We start from the raw sequence: 18,139 nt of genomic DNA, 5'->3' as shown, positions 1-18,139 counted from the left end.
GACTAGAAGCATTTGGAGGGGCAGAGAGAAAGGACATACCCAAAGTAGGCAGTAATAAATAAATACACATCCTATGACAAGATCGCCTGGCATCGTTCTCGCCTCCCACGATTGGTCACTTGTGGGTGTTTTTTATATTTAGGGTAAAGCCACGAGATCGCCTGGCATCGCTCTCACCTCCCGCTATTGCCCGCTTGTGGGCCTGTTTTCCATTTTTAAAATAGTGTTCTTTAAAGGTATATCAAGCATATATTTTGGAAATTCTCTCAGCAATTTATATGAATATATAATGGGGGGAAAAATTTAATCGGAGACAGTTTACATGTTAGAGCTTCAATCTGATTGGTTATCGCACTTGTTCCCTGTCTTTCCGGTTGTCTCGCCCACTTGCCTTACATCGCCAGCTATCCCAGCATGCCTTCTTCTGGATGTGAAAACTCGGCTCCCGTTGAAATGAATGGGGTGATTAAGAACTCGCTTCTTGTCGGAGGACGTGTGGCTTTACCCTTATGCAGTAAATGAAATAAATATGTAACTACGGAATACACACTAGAAAGATAGCTGCATAGCACCGGAGGCTGTCTGCAATACAGGGCTGAAGACATTTCTTCCCTTAACCTGTACCCCAACCATCAGGCAGAGGCACTTTACACTCATGACATATGACACGCCCCAGCTCCAGTACAGATAGAAATACCATGACAAGCCATGAAGTGTAATTCCCAGAGAGACAGAGTGGACGTTGTGTTTCCGACTGATCTCTTGGAGCTGAAAACCTTACCCATTTATTTTTGAAAGTATTTCCCATTTCATTCTTTGACATTACTTGTATGTGTTTCTTTACTTTTTTGAACCTCCTTCTCTTAGGGTCAGAGGATAATGTTCCAGTTTTTTCTCTGTTTGCACTGTTTTGTTCTGATCATGTTTTGTGGAAATTAACTTGAGAAAATGCATTTTGAGCAGTTTATTCATTAATTGATTGATTGACTTTCTTCCCAGTGCTGCCCTATAAAAGAATTCTCATCTGCTTCTCTGACCACTACTCTGTCAGGAAGCTGAAAAATATGACTTCTGCTAATAACGGCAGATTTATTCCCACATTATACACAAACCCAAAAACAGACACACGCGCACACATGCACACACACATGAGCAGAGCACCCTTACTCAGGAACCTGCCCTCCATGCCATCTGTTCTACTGCTATTTTCACATTGTCAATTTGTAAAGCTTGTCTTCCCGCCCAGTCCCAGCCCTCTTTAGAGAAGACTTATGACTCAGCAGGCCACTCATGCCCACAAGCTCAAGCTCCACCACTCATCAAGCACGGCAAATAACCCCGCACAGTCTAAACCCATTGTGATATGTATGAAGGCATAGTTTCACTCTTCTGTTGTTTTAAATTTAATTAAAAATACCAGTGCAGGATATTAAAATTAATTTCAAACACTTAAGGCTCAGAAATAAGATCCTTTTTTATAGATATAGCAGCACACCTTTTCAATGACTTTGTTAATTAGGGGAATACAAATTGACCAATATACCTGCTGTAACATTCCATCCATCCCCAAACATGGTGCATGCTGATTATAACTATATATTTTTTTTTATTTCCCCCCCCCCCCCCCACAGCCTTTTAATCTGGGTCTCTGAGGCCATGAACAATATGCTCTTAAATTTCAAATCTAAACACATGTGCAGTAACAGTTTTTGATGGGAGTGAAGAAGAGTGAGAGAAAAGGTTTCACTTCAAATTTTGTGATTAATCTCCAAAGCTGAATAATGAACACTGCATCACACTAGGAAACTCATAGTGATTGCACAGATATGCTGTTCTTCAACTGATGCCTCCAGCGCATTTAATAACCTCTACTGTGTCTAACTAAGTCCTGAACAAATATACCAAGAAACCTATGTTGTTGGAAGACCTTGTAATGTGGTGTTAGGTTCTTCCCTTCTGCAAGTAATATAAAGTAAATAATTAAAAAATCCGAAGTTTTGAAAGATAAGTTACAGTCTCTTGCCTCAGCCCCGTGGATCTTCCAGTACTTAGCCTACATCTTACAGTTGCAAAGAACACGATGCAGAGAGCAAGAAGTATAGATGCAATGATAAGACATGGTGTTTTTCCTGTCTATGAATGGTTGCCCACTGCCCACTTAAGATTCATCAGAACCTTATCCCAAGGTATTTAGTTCTGCTTCAGTGCTTTAATCATCATTTGAAACTAATTATGATGTACTGCCTTGAACTATCAATTACCAGAAACTCCCAGTTTTTGAGATATTTACTGGTGTTAAGAGAGCAGGGAAGTAATTAAGACGGTGCTTTTCCATTAGTAAGGTTGAGGAGATTTGGTCTGCACTTAGCGGACTGTGGAAATTTGCGCATTAACAGGTTGTATTTTGAATGGGAACTCGTTTATATATTGGCCTTGTAAGGTGCCGTTGGCTTGGCATATGCTTGGTGCTCCAACCAAGCACATTCCATGGGGGTTCATATTTCAGGATGTATTAATCAGCTTTTTGCAAGAAATGTAAAATTAATTTCTAATTCCTCTGTGATTTACTCCAACCCTTAGATGTCTACATCAAATTAACATGAAATAAACTTCTCTGCAGAAACCGTCAGCTTGTTTAAGGGAACTTGCTAAGGGAAACATTCCGGAATTCTGATCGGAATTGATTAAAAAAGAAGTTGTTAACTTTGAAGTTGAGTTTTAAAATTATATTTCAAATACTTGCAGGGCAAAGCATGTGCTGGAAGACTAAATATCCGTCTTCAGGCACTGGAAACCTCTAATGGCAACATCAACAGCGATTGACCTTCTTTAGATGAATCAGCATACCTAATGTGCATTAATGGCAAAACGTGGAGATGTCACCTCTGACATTTCTTAGGACTTAATATGCAAAGCAAAATGTGATTTTGTAACTGCGTACAAATCATAGGTGTTATATAATGCATTCCATTGATTAGCGATAAATAAATTGCAGTAAGCTCCATAATGTTTTGGACAAATACATTTTTTCTTGATTTAACCCTGTACTCTACAATTTTAGATTTGTAATCTTCAGTCATGAACTGTAGAGGTCTTCCTGGGCCTACCAGGCCATTTGCAATTACTGAGCTCATCGGTGCTCTCTTTCTTCTTAATGAAGTTCCCAAAGAGCTGATTTTGGTAAGCTAAAGGTTGGCCTATGCCTGACTGTTTTTTTTTTCTTTCTTATTTCTCAACCCATAATGGCTTCACTGACTTTCATTGGCACAATTCAGGTCCTCATGTTAACATGAAAATAACAGACTCCAAAGGCAATCAAAAGCCTAGAATCATGAATAGATACTAAGAGCTCTCTTATACCTGCACTATGGGAACAATTTAACATACCTGACGAATCAACCATACCTGTGAAGCCATTTGCCTGAAATGGGGAGACAGTGTTTAAGAAGTGCTATAATTTCTGCATGGTTAAACTAATATAAATAAAATACTCTTTTATAGAAGCTGAGAATCTTAACCACATGGGAATTATTTTATTATGAATCTAAAATTGTGGAGCACAGTGAGAAAACAATGTCTTTGTTCCAAATGTTATGGCACTCGTAGGTATTTTCGCTAAATAGAAACACGTTGCTAAAAAATGAACAAAGATTTGGGTAACACCAGAGCTGCATTCAGCTGATGTGAATATATGAATGCAATCCGTGAAGTCTGTATTTTTAAACCCATTGGAAATATTTTTTCTCAGTATAATCAAGTTTTGAACCAATCTGAGGTGAGCTCTTTGGGCCACTTTTCATGAGAGTTATTGGAATATGCATGTGCCTTTAAGCAGACTTATAGATTACAGACCAGAATCATACTTGTTTTCAGCAGTGAGATTATAGATTGTTTCAATCATTAACCTTTTTTATAAAGAATTTTTCCTATGCTGTTCGTGCTACTACGTGTGTGTTGGAGAAACATCTTTAAAAAATAAACAAATAAAATAAAAATGGGCAAGCTATCTAGGTTATGCCAAAGTATATCATAATGCATGCTTATATCCAAGCATATTGCAATGACTTTCCCACAGATGCAATCATAATTATAATTAGCAAGCACATGAGGTGGGATCAGGGAAATGGGTGAATGGTGCTTGAGGTGAAAATGAGAGGATAATTTTTCTGACCTGTTTATGAAATGGTCTAATACACTGGAGTCAAAATACAGCCCTGGAGGGTCACAGTGTCTACTGGTTTTCGGGGGTGTTCTCTGCACAAGTGTTTCATCTAGTCTACGCACCTTGTTCTCAAGGCCTTAATTGGCAGCCGATTAATAAGTAACCACAAAAACTCACAGACAATGCAGCCACCTTGGGATTCAGTTTGACAACCCTGATCTAATGCTATGCGGGTTCCATTATTTTGTGGTAAGGTTATCTGTAGTGCCACAACACATCCCCCAAGTGGACAATTTGCAGTCCAATACAGCATGTGTATGCTGTTTCTCTAGACTTATTGTTTATTTTACTTGAGGGTGTTACTTATTTGAATTTCAAACATGCAAAGTATGTTTTGAATTTCAAAACAGGTGTTACATGGTTATATGATTGCTACAGTTCAAGTTCAACCTCATATCAGTGTAAAGAGCTGATTGCAAAATACAAAATAGTGAATACAAAAAGGCCAAATATATATTTCAGTGATTTTAAAAATAGTAAAAATAAAAACACACACACAAGAATGTTTACAATACTTCAGCAAAATTAAGTCCAAAATGTGACCTGAGATGACCAAGTCCATAAATTATAATGGCTTCCTGTGGGGAGAAAATGCTCCAGGGGCAGAAGACTTCTAAGTTCTTCAATGTCAGACTGAAAAGTTGGGTCCCGTTAAAGAGCCTCACACCAGCATAATGGCAAGAGCTTTTCTGAAGCTCCAGACTCCACCTCCCATCAGACACTGTACAAATGATGATTTCATGATTTTTGTCAAATGAATGCACACCAAATGGCTCAAAAGGTGAAGTGCAACATGCCATGAGTGCATCGTGTTTTCAAGCTCCCGTTATGCTTGCTGTGAATTTATTTTATGACATGCACTTCTTTTTAACGCAATCATGTCGGTGGCTGTTAGTGGAGAAAAACTGGCTATGTCAAAAGTAAAGGTTCTTGTAAAGTGCTGCGGACAGCCACAACTGAAAAGTTGTACCAATAAATCACCCATGAGTTAACTTTCAATGACAATCCACCCCGGCAAGCAATGAATTAGAGCTAATGTAGCGTGGGATGCCAACACCTGTTCTCCAACAAATAAAGTACTCTTCAAGATGGAGTTGGAGGCTACCTTTAACTTTGAAGAGAGCACTTCAAGGTCACTCAAGCAAATTAGGCTGCTGATGAGGGCCGCACAATTAATAAAATTCTCAGAGAGACAAACCAAGAACAGTAAAGATCAAATCAATCACTTGTAAGAACCAAATCATGAACAAATGTCAATGCTGTGATTTAAATATATTTGCAGGAAGGTATAAATATTATTATTTTCAATTTGAATAGAAATTATTCGCTATAGTGTCTTGTATTTGGGTTAATTAACGTTATTTATGCTCACCAGTGGTTTCAACCCTAGACTAGCGCACACACAACAGAGCACAGGAAATATTGGAAATACCGTACCCCTGAAAGTATTCGTTCTGGCAGGGTGCTTGTATTTTCTCTCTCTCTCTTCTTTGTTAAGTGTTGAGAATTGCATTTCACTAATTGTGGTGACGAGTGAATTATTTCTCTTACCTGCGCTGTTCTCCTGGGATATGTTATTGGTTTTGGTTGGTGGGTATAAAAGAGTAAAATCAGAGTTAACCTGAAGTGACGTTGCTGAGAATTGAGGTATCTACTATGATTTATAGTCATACCTGTTCAAGCCCCAGCATTTATACTTGTAGTAATAAATGCAAACTTCTCAGTTGGTTTGGTTTAACAGCACTCTGTTACTGCAAAGCACTCATCCACACAGATTGCATATATTCATGTCTTTAATGATAGTGATGCCCAATCTATTTTACAGTATATGACTTGGTGAACCATAATGCAAAATCTTACAATGAGGCATCTTTCTGGGGTGCATTCAAAATATTCCTAAAATGAATGTTGTGGGTAGAGGCAACAGTGTGCTTCCATTTGAATAAGACAAGATCTCCAGAACACCCTCAGGTACTGACTGTAGCATTTTAGTGTAGCAGAATTATAGTAGCCATGTGCTGTCTTGGCCCGTTTCGCTTGGCTTTTGGCCTACCCTTGAGTAAAGGAGGGAGGTGTGGGGTAGCCAGGGGTGGCTGATATCGCAGAATTGAAGTATACCCCTCCCCCCCATATGTCACTCAACACAAAGTGATTTATCTTCCGTGCCAGAAATTGGATTTTGATGAACAGAGGTGAGAGGTCGGCAACAGGAACAAAAGGAATTATCGATGCGATCGATATCTCTCAAATTGCCTTGTGTTAGATGTGTCTGTGGGGCCTTTAAAAAAAAAAACAGCGCGATGATCTGCTTTTGATGGTTACTCTCTGAGCAGATTGCTACGATGTATTTGCTGGCATGACGGTTTTAAAACTGATATGTCCAGAAGCAAAAGGCATCTGTGCTCCTCTTCTTTTGTGGCATCTTCCAACGTGAAATTCAGGCTGCAAGCAAATGTGCAAATCCGTTTCTTGTCAAACGTCTGGAAGTAATAAAGAGCGGATTTTTGAAACTATCAGTGGCACCATATTTATACGCCCTTAATCCTTGGGTTTCAGAAAGTCAGCTTCTCTTCACTCTTGTCGATGATTGAATATAAAGCCGATGACACTTCAAATTTCATGAGAATATCCAAGACGAGCGTGCATCTTGCACCGTCATTGCACATGGTCTACCACACTCCTGCACTGGTTTACCTCCATAATGGTGCAGATTGATTCTTCATAACTATGAGTGATGTAACTGGATTTATATTAATCTTTTCAAAAATGATTGAAACACCCAAGGGTAAGAATATTTCTAGCTATGTTGCTTTTTACATATACCGGTAGCAAACTGGCCTCTCTGATCAACTGTTAATAAAAAGCAAAAATAAACTTTTTTTCCCTCATTTTTTATATTTCAGACCAAAAAAACTTGTAGGTTTCAATTTAAATAACATTACTTGTTGCAAACAGTGGAATACATTCATCAGTAAGATCTGCAGTGGGCATAATTATTTCTGGTGAAAAACCCTAAAATCCATACTTGCATTCTTTAAGGTTTTCAGTTAAAAATACAGTCTGTTGTTATTTACAGTAACATATAGACATATTTTCCTTTCACTTTTATATTCATCTTTACTAAAAACAGAGTAAACTTTATAGTAAAAAATGGAAGAATTCAGATTAAATTATCAACCAACTTGGCTACAAGGAAAGAAGGGCTCTATTTACAGTTAACATTTTATCATGCTATTCAAATCAACGTTTTCACATTTCTTTGTTTTTGTTTATTTTCTGTGTGTTCATATGTGGTTATATTTTAAAACCAGCCATCTGAAATCAAGAGTTATATCGCCTCCCAGTGGCCCAGTGTGCTACTGCCACACAAAAACTATGCATATAAATATACAGGTTTTTTGTTTGTCCTCTTGATGACCATTCATCTGGATAATAAATAATTTTAAAATTCACCAAATGTCATTTAAGCTTTAAGAGATGTTGCTGTTTCTAAATTGTGTGGCACTGGATAGTAATGGCCATGGAATGCCTATAATATGTCTTGAAAACACAAAAATATTTATTTCTGACATTTCAAGAATTAAGAGCTCATATTTTTACTTATGGAACTTGCATTGTCCCATATACAATACAGGCAGCACTTAACACATTTCAGTTGAAAATCCAAGTGACAATGAGGCAAATCAGGGTATTTAGGCATGGAGGATTAGAGATAACAATATCTTTAGTCATATTCTCTCCTGTATTGCATATCGAACTGAAACATTTTTCATTTTCCTTTGCACAGTGGTAATCAGCATATTTTTCTCATTTCTTCCCTTATTAAATAATTATGGGAAAAGAAATTCATTAGTCACAAAACAGGGGTTGGCTTATTTGCGTGCATCGGTGCCAGGAGCACATAATCACATCCTCTGGGCAGGGAGAAACTAAATAAAGAAAGAGTCAAACAGCTGCAGCTCGCAGAGATGAGTCATACCCCGGGCTGTTTTCCGCTGGGTACTGCTTCACTTTAATGCAGGCGCCAAAGGCAACCGTGGGCCCTGCAGATATAATAGTTGTCCAAACTTTGCAGTCGACGCCGCGTCCTGCTCACGTAAGTGGAAGACTGCCTGAGTGAATGGCTCCCCCCTGTTACCCATGGGAGGCAAACAGTGCATGATAAATTCTGAAGGGCACTCAGTAACAAAGGTTACAAATCATGTCCCATCACACAAAAAAGTTCTGCGTGCTCGCAAAGTGTGTCAGAGTCACTAGCAATTTTTGTTCCTAATTGTCTGTCAGTCAGCACTAACAGCCACTTTGATCCTGTTGGGACCATGTTGACTAATGTACTGTAACCTTTCTCTGCACACCCCTTCTAATGAGACGGATCCTCTCTTTTTCTAGCTTGCTGTTCAGAAAAGCTACAAGAGTTGGGTTGATTTCTTCGTCTCCTCAAAGATAATCCGGTTCTTGCACATTCACAATCACTACAGACAAGAAAATGCCTTACTGTAGTGTTTTCTCCTGCCATTAAGTGTCAGGTAATATCTATGGAATCTCTCCTCCTTCCTTGCTGATTGCCTTCTCACCTGTTTGGAACTCTAGGTTATAGATAAATAACACTTTTTTAACCCGGTGTTCCTTTAACATTTTTAAATAGGTTTATAATGCAGGGCACATTTAACATGTTAAATGCATGTGTGCTCTTCTACTATATTTTATTTTATTTTTTTCAGAAAATGGCTCCATTGTAAACCAAGCTATAATAATCTGTGCTTCTTACTATTATTTTGCACATTTGTACTAACTTTCAAATTCAAAAATCAGTTTTGTTTATTTTTAATAAGGCAGAACATTACTTTTCTAAAAGGTTAGGTTTGATTTGAACTTCTGAAACTTGGGTCAGAAGGGACATTAGAAGAGCACATGGGGTTTAAGTCAAGACTCTATGCTCAGTGTTGCATAAGTGCCCATTATTTGCAAATACAAATCATTCAGAACATAAGCTACCAAATTAACATAACTGTTACTGCATGCAAACAATAATACTTTTTTTATCCCCTAGTGTAAACTTGAAGCAGAATGTAAAATAGAAGATACACTGCAGGTACATGAAGCTCTTTACATTCTATAGCCTACATCTGGCTGTGGGTTGAACTAAAAGCGTAGAAGTCAGTGTAATGTGTTTTATTACGGTTTTATTATGGAAAAACCTGAAGCAAAAACAGGGTGCAGTCAAACCTCACATTCAAGTGACCCTAATATTTGCGCAATTGCACAGATTTAAGTACAGTGTAACTACTGTCTATGTGTCCTTTTTCCACAATAGTTTGACTGTGGTCATAACATTAATCCACCGCAATCAAAGTCGTAAGTGAAAATACTTGATAATAATTCATTTTTCACTCACAGTTGCAAAATAGACATTTAAACATTCAAAGATGAGCAGTAATAATGTGAAATGTAGTTTTTACAACCAAGTTCTATGTAATAATGAGTACAGTACATACAAAATAGTTTTTCTTACTGTACCTTTGTAGTTGCAGTGAAATTTAACAGATATTAGGGCTTTGTAATGTAAATTGAGACCCACTAGGCAATTTAATTGCAGTTCTGATTTCAAAATATGTACTCTGCTCCACGTATTTTCTAAATGAACTAAAATGTATTTAACTTTCTGAACTAAAACATTTTCAACTGTACACAAGCTGTGCCACAATACCGAGCCCTCAGCAGATACCCAGAAAGCAGCTACAGTTGCCATCACATTGAGATGCACTTAGCAGTGGTGTATTGTGTGTAAAATTGGATTGAGATGTGACAGTACCTAAAGCTGTCATCCTGTGAGACCACAGACCACTGCATTCTCATAACGTGTTTATGTCATTGTGACACCACTGCTGAAGTAAGCTGAAAAACTATTTAAACTGGGTGTGAACTGCAAACTCTACCTGAAAGAACTTATAATGGGGCTCAACTGCTCCAGGATCAAACTTGAGGCAAACTTGTATCGTCTAGCTAAAATCTTCATAATAGTTAATGGCTGTTTTTTTCCTACTTGAACAGAAAGGCAAATGTATTATTTCTAGTCATATTAACATCCAGGTTTTCATTAATATACACACCAGATAACATAAATTGTGTTTTTCATCTATACATCTCATTGAGTCCGCAAACATATGGGGATTAAGACGTAAGGATAATTTAGGCCCCTTTTATTCCTCTGCGGTTTTTGTTTTTTAAGTTGAACAAGGTTGCCACCTAGTGGAGAAAATCCGAAAGAAGCACAAGTTCAGGAATTAACAAAACAAGCACTGCAACTGCCCCAATCAGTGTCAGAGCACATTAGGAGTCTCAGATCTCTACAACATGGATACAAACCTATTTAAATAATTTTAAAGACATAATAAAACAAAAATCCATGTAGAACTGTCAACACTTTTTGGGTGAAAACAAAGACTGTAATCTTGTTCTGTTCCTGGACCTACTGAAAATATTGCCACTCATTTCACGTTCATGACAGTCCCGACTCCCTTATCAGAGAATCATATGCTTAAACCTTGGAACCATATTGTATCCCACATTCAAACTTATACACTGATAAGCATCACTGCTCCATCTTGCCTTGACATTAGGGTTTGAAATGTCGACCGGATATTTAACGCGATTAAACAAGCTCAATTCGCTGCAGCATCCAAACAGGCTCAGTTAAATGGAAGACCTACTTGGACGATTGCGTTAATTGAAGCCAGTTAATTTGAAGTAGCCAAAGACAGAATTTGTTAAAACATATTTGTGAAATAGCCAACACCCTAGGCCAGTGGTTCCCAAACACAGTCCTGGGGCCTTCTTATGTACTGTAGTGATTTCAGTTCTATGTGTATACTAGGACCTTAAAACTGCTAGGTGCGCAGTGGTAAGATTCGAAGAGGAATGCCAGGTTAAAATGAATGTAGTTTATTGTTCAGTGTGTCTAGTAATAATGGCAATATACAATGGTGCAAAATGAGAGTGGTGAAATGGCTGTATGCGTAAATGGCTTATATGTGCAGGAGACCGTGGTGACAAGTCTCCCCTCGAACCACTGCACGTGTCATGGCTAAACAGTGTAGATCAATGATCCAGCTTGCACTACCTCTGTAAGCATATCACACTGGGTTAGTCTTTGTATCTGACTGGATGCTGAATTTACTCAGCACCCTACCAAAGACACCACCTTGTTTCCCATGACATCAGTTTTCCAACAATACAAAAATTATTACATTGTATTATGGAGAACCTGAAGTGCCCATAATGCTGATCCAATCAGATGTTTAGCAAGTGAGCACTGTCTCTTCATCACAATTGCAGACTCGCTGTCAGTACAGTAGTCTGTTTTACTTTGAGGGTCTGATAAAAGGCAGACTTCTGAGAACTGCCCTACACCTGAACAGTTTTGCGTAAAATTCCCACAAGCCCCTGCGGGCAGACTGCAGGCTCCGTTAGCACCACACGAGATAGCGAGCCTACTATCTACAGTGAGGGAGTGGGCTGCAGCCAGCAGAAATATAACTTTGCTCATGGAATCTTTGATGGGGCTCGCCAAGCCACAATCCCATCATTCCCACCCTTTCTTGCCGGGGTGGCTATCTGCGCTGCCATCTTCTTCCACTCATGCATCCCTTCTGGCTGTCTCTAATGAAGGCGTGAAAGTTCCTATTCAATTTGAAGACCCACTTCTGACAGCAATGTAGTGATTTCTGTGAAGGACAGACCAGGCTGATCACTTCTCTGAACCTTTGCACTCATTTATTAATGCCCACAAGAAATGCAGCTTCAACACAAGCACGGGAAAGGAGAACTGATGGCGAGCTCTGAGTAGGTGCTCTTTTTATTCCCGGCGTTCAGTCCCTGTGCAAATCACTGACACAAATCACAGAAAACTCCAACTGGCTATTCTTCAACTCAGTCGTAATAGCTGATCTTAAACAAGGACGTGTTACACGCATTCATCAATTAACGTTGACAGCGGAATGTTGATTTAACATAATGTCAATGATTGTTTGCTATCTGGGTATTGAGATGCGGATTTGGAAACTACTACTGTATGGTGAAATTTACATTAAATAAATAAATACATGCATGGGGAATATTTTAGGACCACAATAAATTGCTAGGCATTTTCAGAGTTTAACTGATGTCCGATAAATGACTAGCTAACATCATGACGAACAAGTTCTAGAAAGTAAACGAGTCAGTATAGCTGCACCTTTAGCAAAGAGATTCGAATCTCTTTGCCTTTAGGCGAGGGCGGTGTTAATGTTGAGGTATATGTTTCCATCTCGATACAGGAAAGACAGGACGTTTCTGGTTGGCAGGTTGTTCTACTATTGAAGGAGGAGATCAGATCGTAATTATTAATTACTTCCTTCTTCCTCGTGCAACCCAGACGCTGACGGAAGTAGTAATAACTAGAAGGCTAACAAAAAATAGCCTTAACACGCCCGCCAGGTAAGAATTGACTGCATTAAGCTAAGGAAAGATGTCAGAGAATACTAAAACTTTGTTGTGCTAGAACAGCCAACAACTAACAGTTCGTTAGGTAGGGTACTCTCTTACATGCCGTGAGAATGGTAATATAAAATACAATGCAATTCGAAGCTATACAATTGAATTATGTTAATGATGAAGAACTTACGTAAATGTGAACCGTAATTAAACATTAAAATTATATATTATAGAACATATTTATTCAAATATGATACGTATGATAGCCTATTTAATGTTTTTGCTTGTTGATTTTAGTGTTGTTCCTTTAAGAGGATGGCTTTGCTTTCAGAAGGCGGGTCTAGGATGTAGACGTGTTAAAAGAGCGCCTGTGTTCTTTGAATGTTTTACTGTAGCTATTTAGCTACACAGAGGTAATGCACAAATTCTGTTCCATCACATTACATTAATAACTGCTTTTCCATTTTTCTGCATCTGAATACAAAATGAACAGGACACAGTTGAAACGCTCGAAAATTCTCAGAATGGCTCTTGACGGCGAGGATTCCGTGGATGGCAAGACGGATACCTTTTTACTGAGAGCCATCAAAATCGCTTTTGTGGTGGCCCTTTATTGGTTCGTTTCAATAACCATGGTTTTCCTGAACAATGCTCTGTTGGGTAGCCATGAACTGGACGCCCCTTTATTTGTGACATTCTTCCAGTGCCTTATTACCGTAGCGCTTTGCTGGTGCATGAACTTACTGTCAAGGTTTTGTCCGGGTTCCGTGGATTTCCCCTCAATCAAGTTCGACCCAAAGGTCTCGAGAGAAGTCTTGCCTTTGTCGATCGTGTTCATCGGAATGATCACCTTCAATAACTTGTGCCTCAGAAACCTGGGTGTTGCATTCTACACAGTTGGGAGATCGCTCAGTACGGTCTTTAATGTGCTCATGTCCTATGTGATTCTGAAGCAAACCACGTCTTTTTATGCTCTCTTGTGCTGTGGAGTCATTATAGGTGAGTTTACTACACTGTAGTACTGTAATGTGGTGCAGTAGTACTGTCCTTTCTGAAGCAAAAAAAAAAAATGTATTTGGCCACCAACCTAACTTCATGTTAATTTCTTATGTCTGATATCTTAATTTCGCACACAGTTCAATTCAAGTTGTCAGTTTGACAATGAATTGTGGATGTTGTAACAATGGAATATGCCTGCCATTATGGTTAGGCTTTACAAATCTAAGGATGAAAAAAGATACAATAAAGTTGTTTTAAAAAGGGACTAATGTGCAGTATCTATCTCTGATATGGTGCAGGTGGCTTCTGGCTTGGCGTGGACCAGGAGGGGGCGGAAGGTTCTCTTTCCTGGTTTGGAATTGCCTATGGGGTGCTGGCCAGCATGTGTGTTTCCCTCAACGCCATCTATACTAAAAAGGTCTTGCCTGTGGTGGACAACAGCGTCTGGAAGCTCTCTTACTACAACAACATCAATGCCTGCATCCTGTTCATCCCACTGATTGTTGTCTTTGGGGAGGTGAACAAAATCTACCATTTTAATGGACTGAATGACTGGCATTACTGGGGCATGATGATGCTCGGTGGCATCTTCGGGTTTGCCATTGGCTATGTCACTGGCCTTCAGATCCAGTTCACCAGCCCCCTGACACACAATGTGTCTGGTACTGCCAAAGCCTGTGCACAGACCGTCCTGGCTGTGGTGTATTCTGGTAGCATTAAGAGCTTTTTGTGGTGGACAAGTAATGCAATGGTTTTGGGGGGCTCCTCTGCCTACACCTGGGTTAAAGGCCTTGAAATGAAGAAGACTCAGGAGGAACCGCAGATCAAGAGTAGAGATGGTGTATAGGGAGTCTCTCTGATGTGTCAATAAGATGAATGAATGTAAAGACTGCTCTTCGGCTATTTAAGAGAGCTGGCCTCCAACTTTCAATGGGATATAAGTACAGAGGTGTTAATAATACTATTTTATAGAATAGTAGGTCCTTTTTCAACTGTTCATTTTGATATGATGCACTTAAGTCTTTCCTGCCAAAATGTAATCATGATGTCACATAGGCTAAAGTAATTTTGTATTTATATTGGGTTGTAATGTTTGGAAGTAGATTTTATGTTTGAATAAGTACACATTTTTTATATCTACAAAATAGTTTTTATTTTAATCTTTTGAATGATAAGCATGCACATCTATTTTCTGGATGAAATTTTTGTAATCAAGGTCAACTTGCCAACTGAAGGATTGATTTATATTAAATTTGTGGAAATTTGACTGCTTGTTGTGATCAAAACCAATTTAACACTATGAGCCAAGGTCTCAGATTAATTTATGTGGCAACTGGTAACACTTCAACCTAAGCTATATGTCTATGATGCTTTAATTATCATTTTAGAAATTCTGTAATAATGACAAAAGATAGTCATTTGTGGCATTCGGTCCGGTGGTGAACTGGATTGATCATGGGTTGGGTTAATTAATCATCCCAGGTGCTTAATGGTGTGTTTCTCTCCACAGTTTGGGGTCGAGACCAGGAGTACACAGAGAGAGCAAGTTTTTGTTTTATTTTGTTTTGTTTGCATGTTTGGACAGACAAAACTCAAAGCAGATGCTCTCTCAATGTGTGCACCCAGTTTTGGACCCGAACTGTGGAGAGGAACACACCTTTAAACACCTGGGATGATTAGTTAACACAACCCAGGTGCGTGTGCTCTCTCCACCAGCTGGCACAGCCGAGACCAATCCACTTATCCGGCGGACTGATTGCCAGACATCTCCAACCCCAGAATTCGGCTTACACCGAGACTGCGTCTTCCTGGGTTTTGGCACCAAAACGTAACGCCAGTTTGACACCCCGGGGAGGGAGATGCAACAGTTCCAGGAAACTCTGTTGGTTGCCGAATGGAGAGAGAGAGAGCGAGAACGCACCCACACCAACACAAAATTAAATAAATCAAACACATTCACCCTTCCCCCTCACGGGTTCCAGGCAAAAACAATAGATTAAAACAACAAACTAAAATAAAGAGCATAATGCAAACAAAACAAAATAAAAACTATCTCTCTCAGTGTGTGCTCTTTGTCTTGGCCCCGAGCTGTGGAGAGCAACATGCCTTTAAGCACCTGGGCTGATTAATGTGTGTGCTCTCCACCAGCCGGCGCAGCAGAGATCAATCTGGTTCACCGCCAGTCCGAATGCCACATCATTGTACATGATTAACTGTTGTATAGTTCACATGCCATTTTTAGACATTGGGTCCATAATGCTCCCTGTCAACTTTGATTATGCTTTGGGCTCAATTACTAGTTCATGTATGGGTTGTACCTGTGTGTGTGTGTGTGTGCAGCATGGGCTTGGATATAGCAGTACCCATTCCCCCACCCCTTCAATTATATGTACTCATTAATCCTAACATTAATTCATGTGAGACCCCCCTTCAAGGCAGATCTTCAGATAAACAAGCACAGGATATAAACATCCAGTCATGTTCTAATGGAATATGGCTGCATGGTTATATCAAGGAATAAGTTACTGTTGAGCCACTTTTCCAGTACACTGCAATTGATATATATATATTTCAATTCAAGCAGGTCCCACCTCTCCAGTGATATGCACTTACTGCTTAAAATTTTGTCAGGAAAAAGATCAGAAGGGCAGGAATGCTGAGTCATATTTGCAACACTACACCACAAACTGAATAAAAATGATGCAACTGAAGAAAAGGGTTGAGTGGCAAGCTTTTAGAACACAAAAAAGGCACAAGGTGATGGGGTACCCATTAATTCCAGCAGCCATACGGTCTTATAATCAGGATTGAATTAGCGTTGCTGTTTTTATTTTATTGTTTGAATTTTAATTGTCTTCTAGAAGAAGTACTGGCCCACAATTAAACTGTACTACAAACTTGAGTTTAAATACTGACATTTAGTGTTTCTTATAGCTAGTGAATTCCAAGTGCATTCTGTTGATACTCGACAAAGAAAGTTCTGGCAAGTTTTAATGAATAGCTAATACAACTCACTGGTGTCTTATCGTCATAGTAGCTAGACGTGACATCTAACTGACGTTGACTTACTGTATTCGCATTTGAAGTAGCTTTAACTGAACCATCTCTTTCACTAGCTAGATATACGGAAATCAGTCACATTGACCCCAAAACATGTTGAATTTTATACATCGCTAGGGAGCTGGCTATATCAGCTAGCAATCTACCTCTCTCACTAGCTAGCAAGCTTGCGATCTCTATCTTTCTCAGTAGCTAGCTTGCGATCCATGTCTCTTACTATAACATCTTGTCATAAAATGTAACATTTACTTACATATACTTGGTAGGGATCAGGGAGCGTATGCTTGCGTGCGCATGCGCTGTGCAAATCGAGCAACAGGTACAGATCGGTTAGCGACCATAGACCATCTAGATGTACGAATTTACGAATGGTCCTCAGAAGTCGTGTCATCATTCCCTTCAACGTTGTTACCATTTTTGGGACTTTCGGGTCAAAAAATAAATTGCCTATGGGAGAAACGAAAGGAGTTTTCCTAATTCTTTCAAAATAGTGTTTGACATTTGGATGTTTTTGTCCATCTGTAAACGTCGCTATGGTTACCAAGGAACGCAAATCTTGCTCATATCTGCTGTCAAGGAAACGCGCCGCGTGGAAATGAATTAAACTGATTCAAGCAATGTGTACGAATAGGTCAAGGGAGCGAAAACCTCTAAGCGTTTCCGAAATATAACGTCTTTATATAACGTTTCCGAAACTAAAACCAAACCGAACCTGCTAGTGTGAACGAGACGTAATTGCATTTTTGTCGTTCTATGCTCATGTCCATAACTTGCAAAGACCCAGACCGAAGAGTTTTTTTTATCACAATGCGTGTGACGTAATGTAAAATATGCTTGCCTAAAACAATGATGCGGAGAGCTTGCTTATATAAAACAATGGTGGCGCAGAACGGGACACAATAAGTACTGCAGAATGAGACTCATTGCCATAGCAACTAGACGCCTCACGTTTTCTTACTGTATTTGAAGTATATTTCTATCCGATAAAACTTCATCCAAAATAAATAGGACGCATATTACAGCTTTAGCCCATATTTTTTATGTTATTTCAAGGTCTTTCAGTTGGATAGGGTAAAGATAAATGTGACAACTTGCTGGCAACGATATTCTTGAAAATATGTCTTGTTGACAAATCGTATCTGCATCAGCCGTCCTGAAATCCATATGTCGTATGGATAAAACGAGACATTATATAAGAAAATGACGCGTTAATAAAGCACGGTGCTGAACGTAACTCAATTTGCGATGATTCCATGTCCTTGGTGGCGATGCTCTATTCCTGCCTGGCAAATTCGAACAACTCTCCACAGAAACGTGAAGGGGCCGGGCCTACACGTGCTGAACAGCCAATTGGAAAGCAGCTAGGCGTGTCGCTCATTTTAATAC

General features: G+C 39.2%; 1 protein-coding gene across 3 annotated transcripts; it reads left to right on the top strand.

The window, feature by feature from the left end:
- Positions 1–12,544: 12,544 nt before the first annotated feature.
- On the top strand, positions 12,545–14,960 carry LOC135255277 (GDP-fucose transporter 1-like). 3 transcript variants are annotated; one of them, XM_064336233.1, is made up of 3 exons: positions 12,545–12,697; positions 13,188–13,693; positions 13,993–14,960. In XM_064336233.1, the coding sequence occupies exons 2-3, from the start codon at positions 13,219–13,221 to the stop codon at positions 14,538–14,540; spliced, it is 1,023 nt and encodes a 340-aa protein (XP_064192303.1). In that variant the 5' UTR covers positions 12,545–12,697; positions 13,188–13,218; the 3' UTR covers positions 14,541–14,960. The 3 variants fall into 3 exon arrangements, with proteins under 3 accessions (XP_064192303.1, XP_064192302.1, XP_064192301.1); XM_064336232.1 differs by lacking the exon at positions 12,545–12,697 and adding an exon at positions 12,801–12,819; XM_064336231.1 differs by lacking the exon at positions 12,545–12,697 and having other exon boundaries at positions 13,040–13,693.
- Positions 14,961–18,139: the final 3,179 nt, after the last annotated feature.

The sequence above is a fragment of the Anguilla rostrata genome, chromosome 5 (genome assembly GCF_018555375.3).
Source record: "Anguilla rostrata isolate EN2019 chromosome 5, ASM1855537v3, whole genome shotgun sequence".
In the NCBI taxonomy this organism is placed as follows: domain Eukaryota; kingdom Metazoa; phylum Chordata; class Actinopteri; order Anguilliformes; family Anguillidae; genus Anguilla; species Anguilla rostrata.
The sequence above is the reverse complement of the archived record's forward strand: the minus strand, read 5'-3'. Positions and strand labels throughout refer to the sequence as shown.

Excerpts from the sequence above, each read along its gene's own strand:
- LOC135255277 (XM_064336231.1), top strand. The coding sequence starts at position 13,180 with ATGAACAGGACACAGTTGAAACGCTCGAAAATTCTCAGAATGGCTCTT. Across the intron at positions 13,694-13,992 it reads GTGCTGTGGAGTCATTATAG|GTGGCTTCTGGCTTGGCGTG; the intron begins GTGAGTTTACTA and ends GATATGGTGCAG.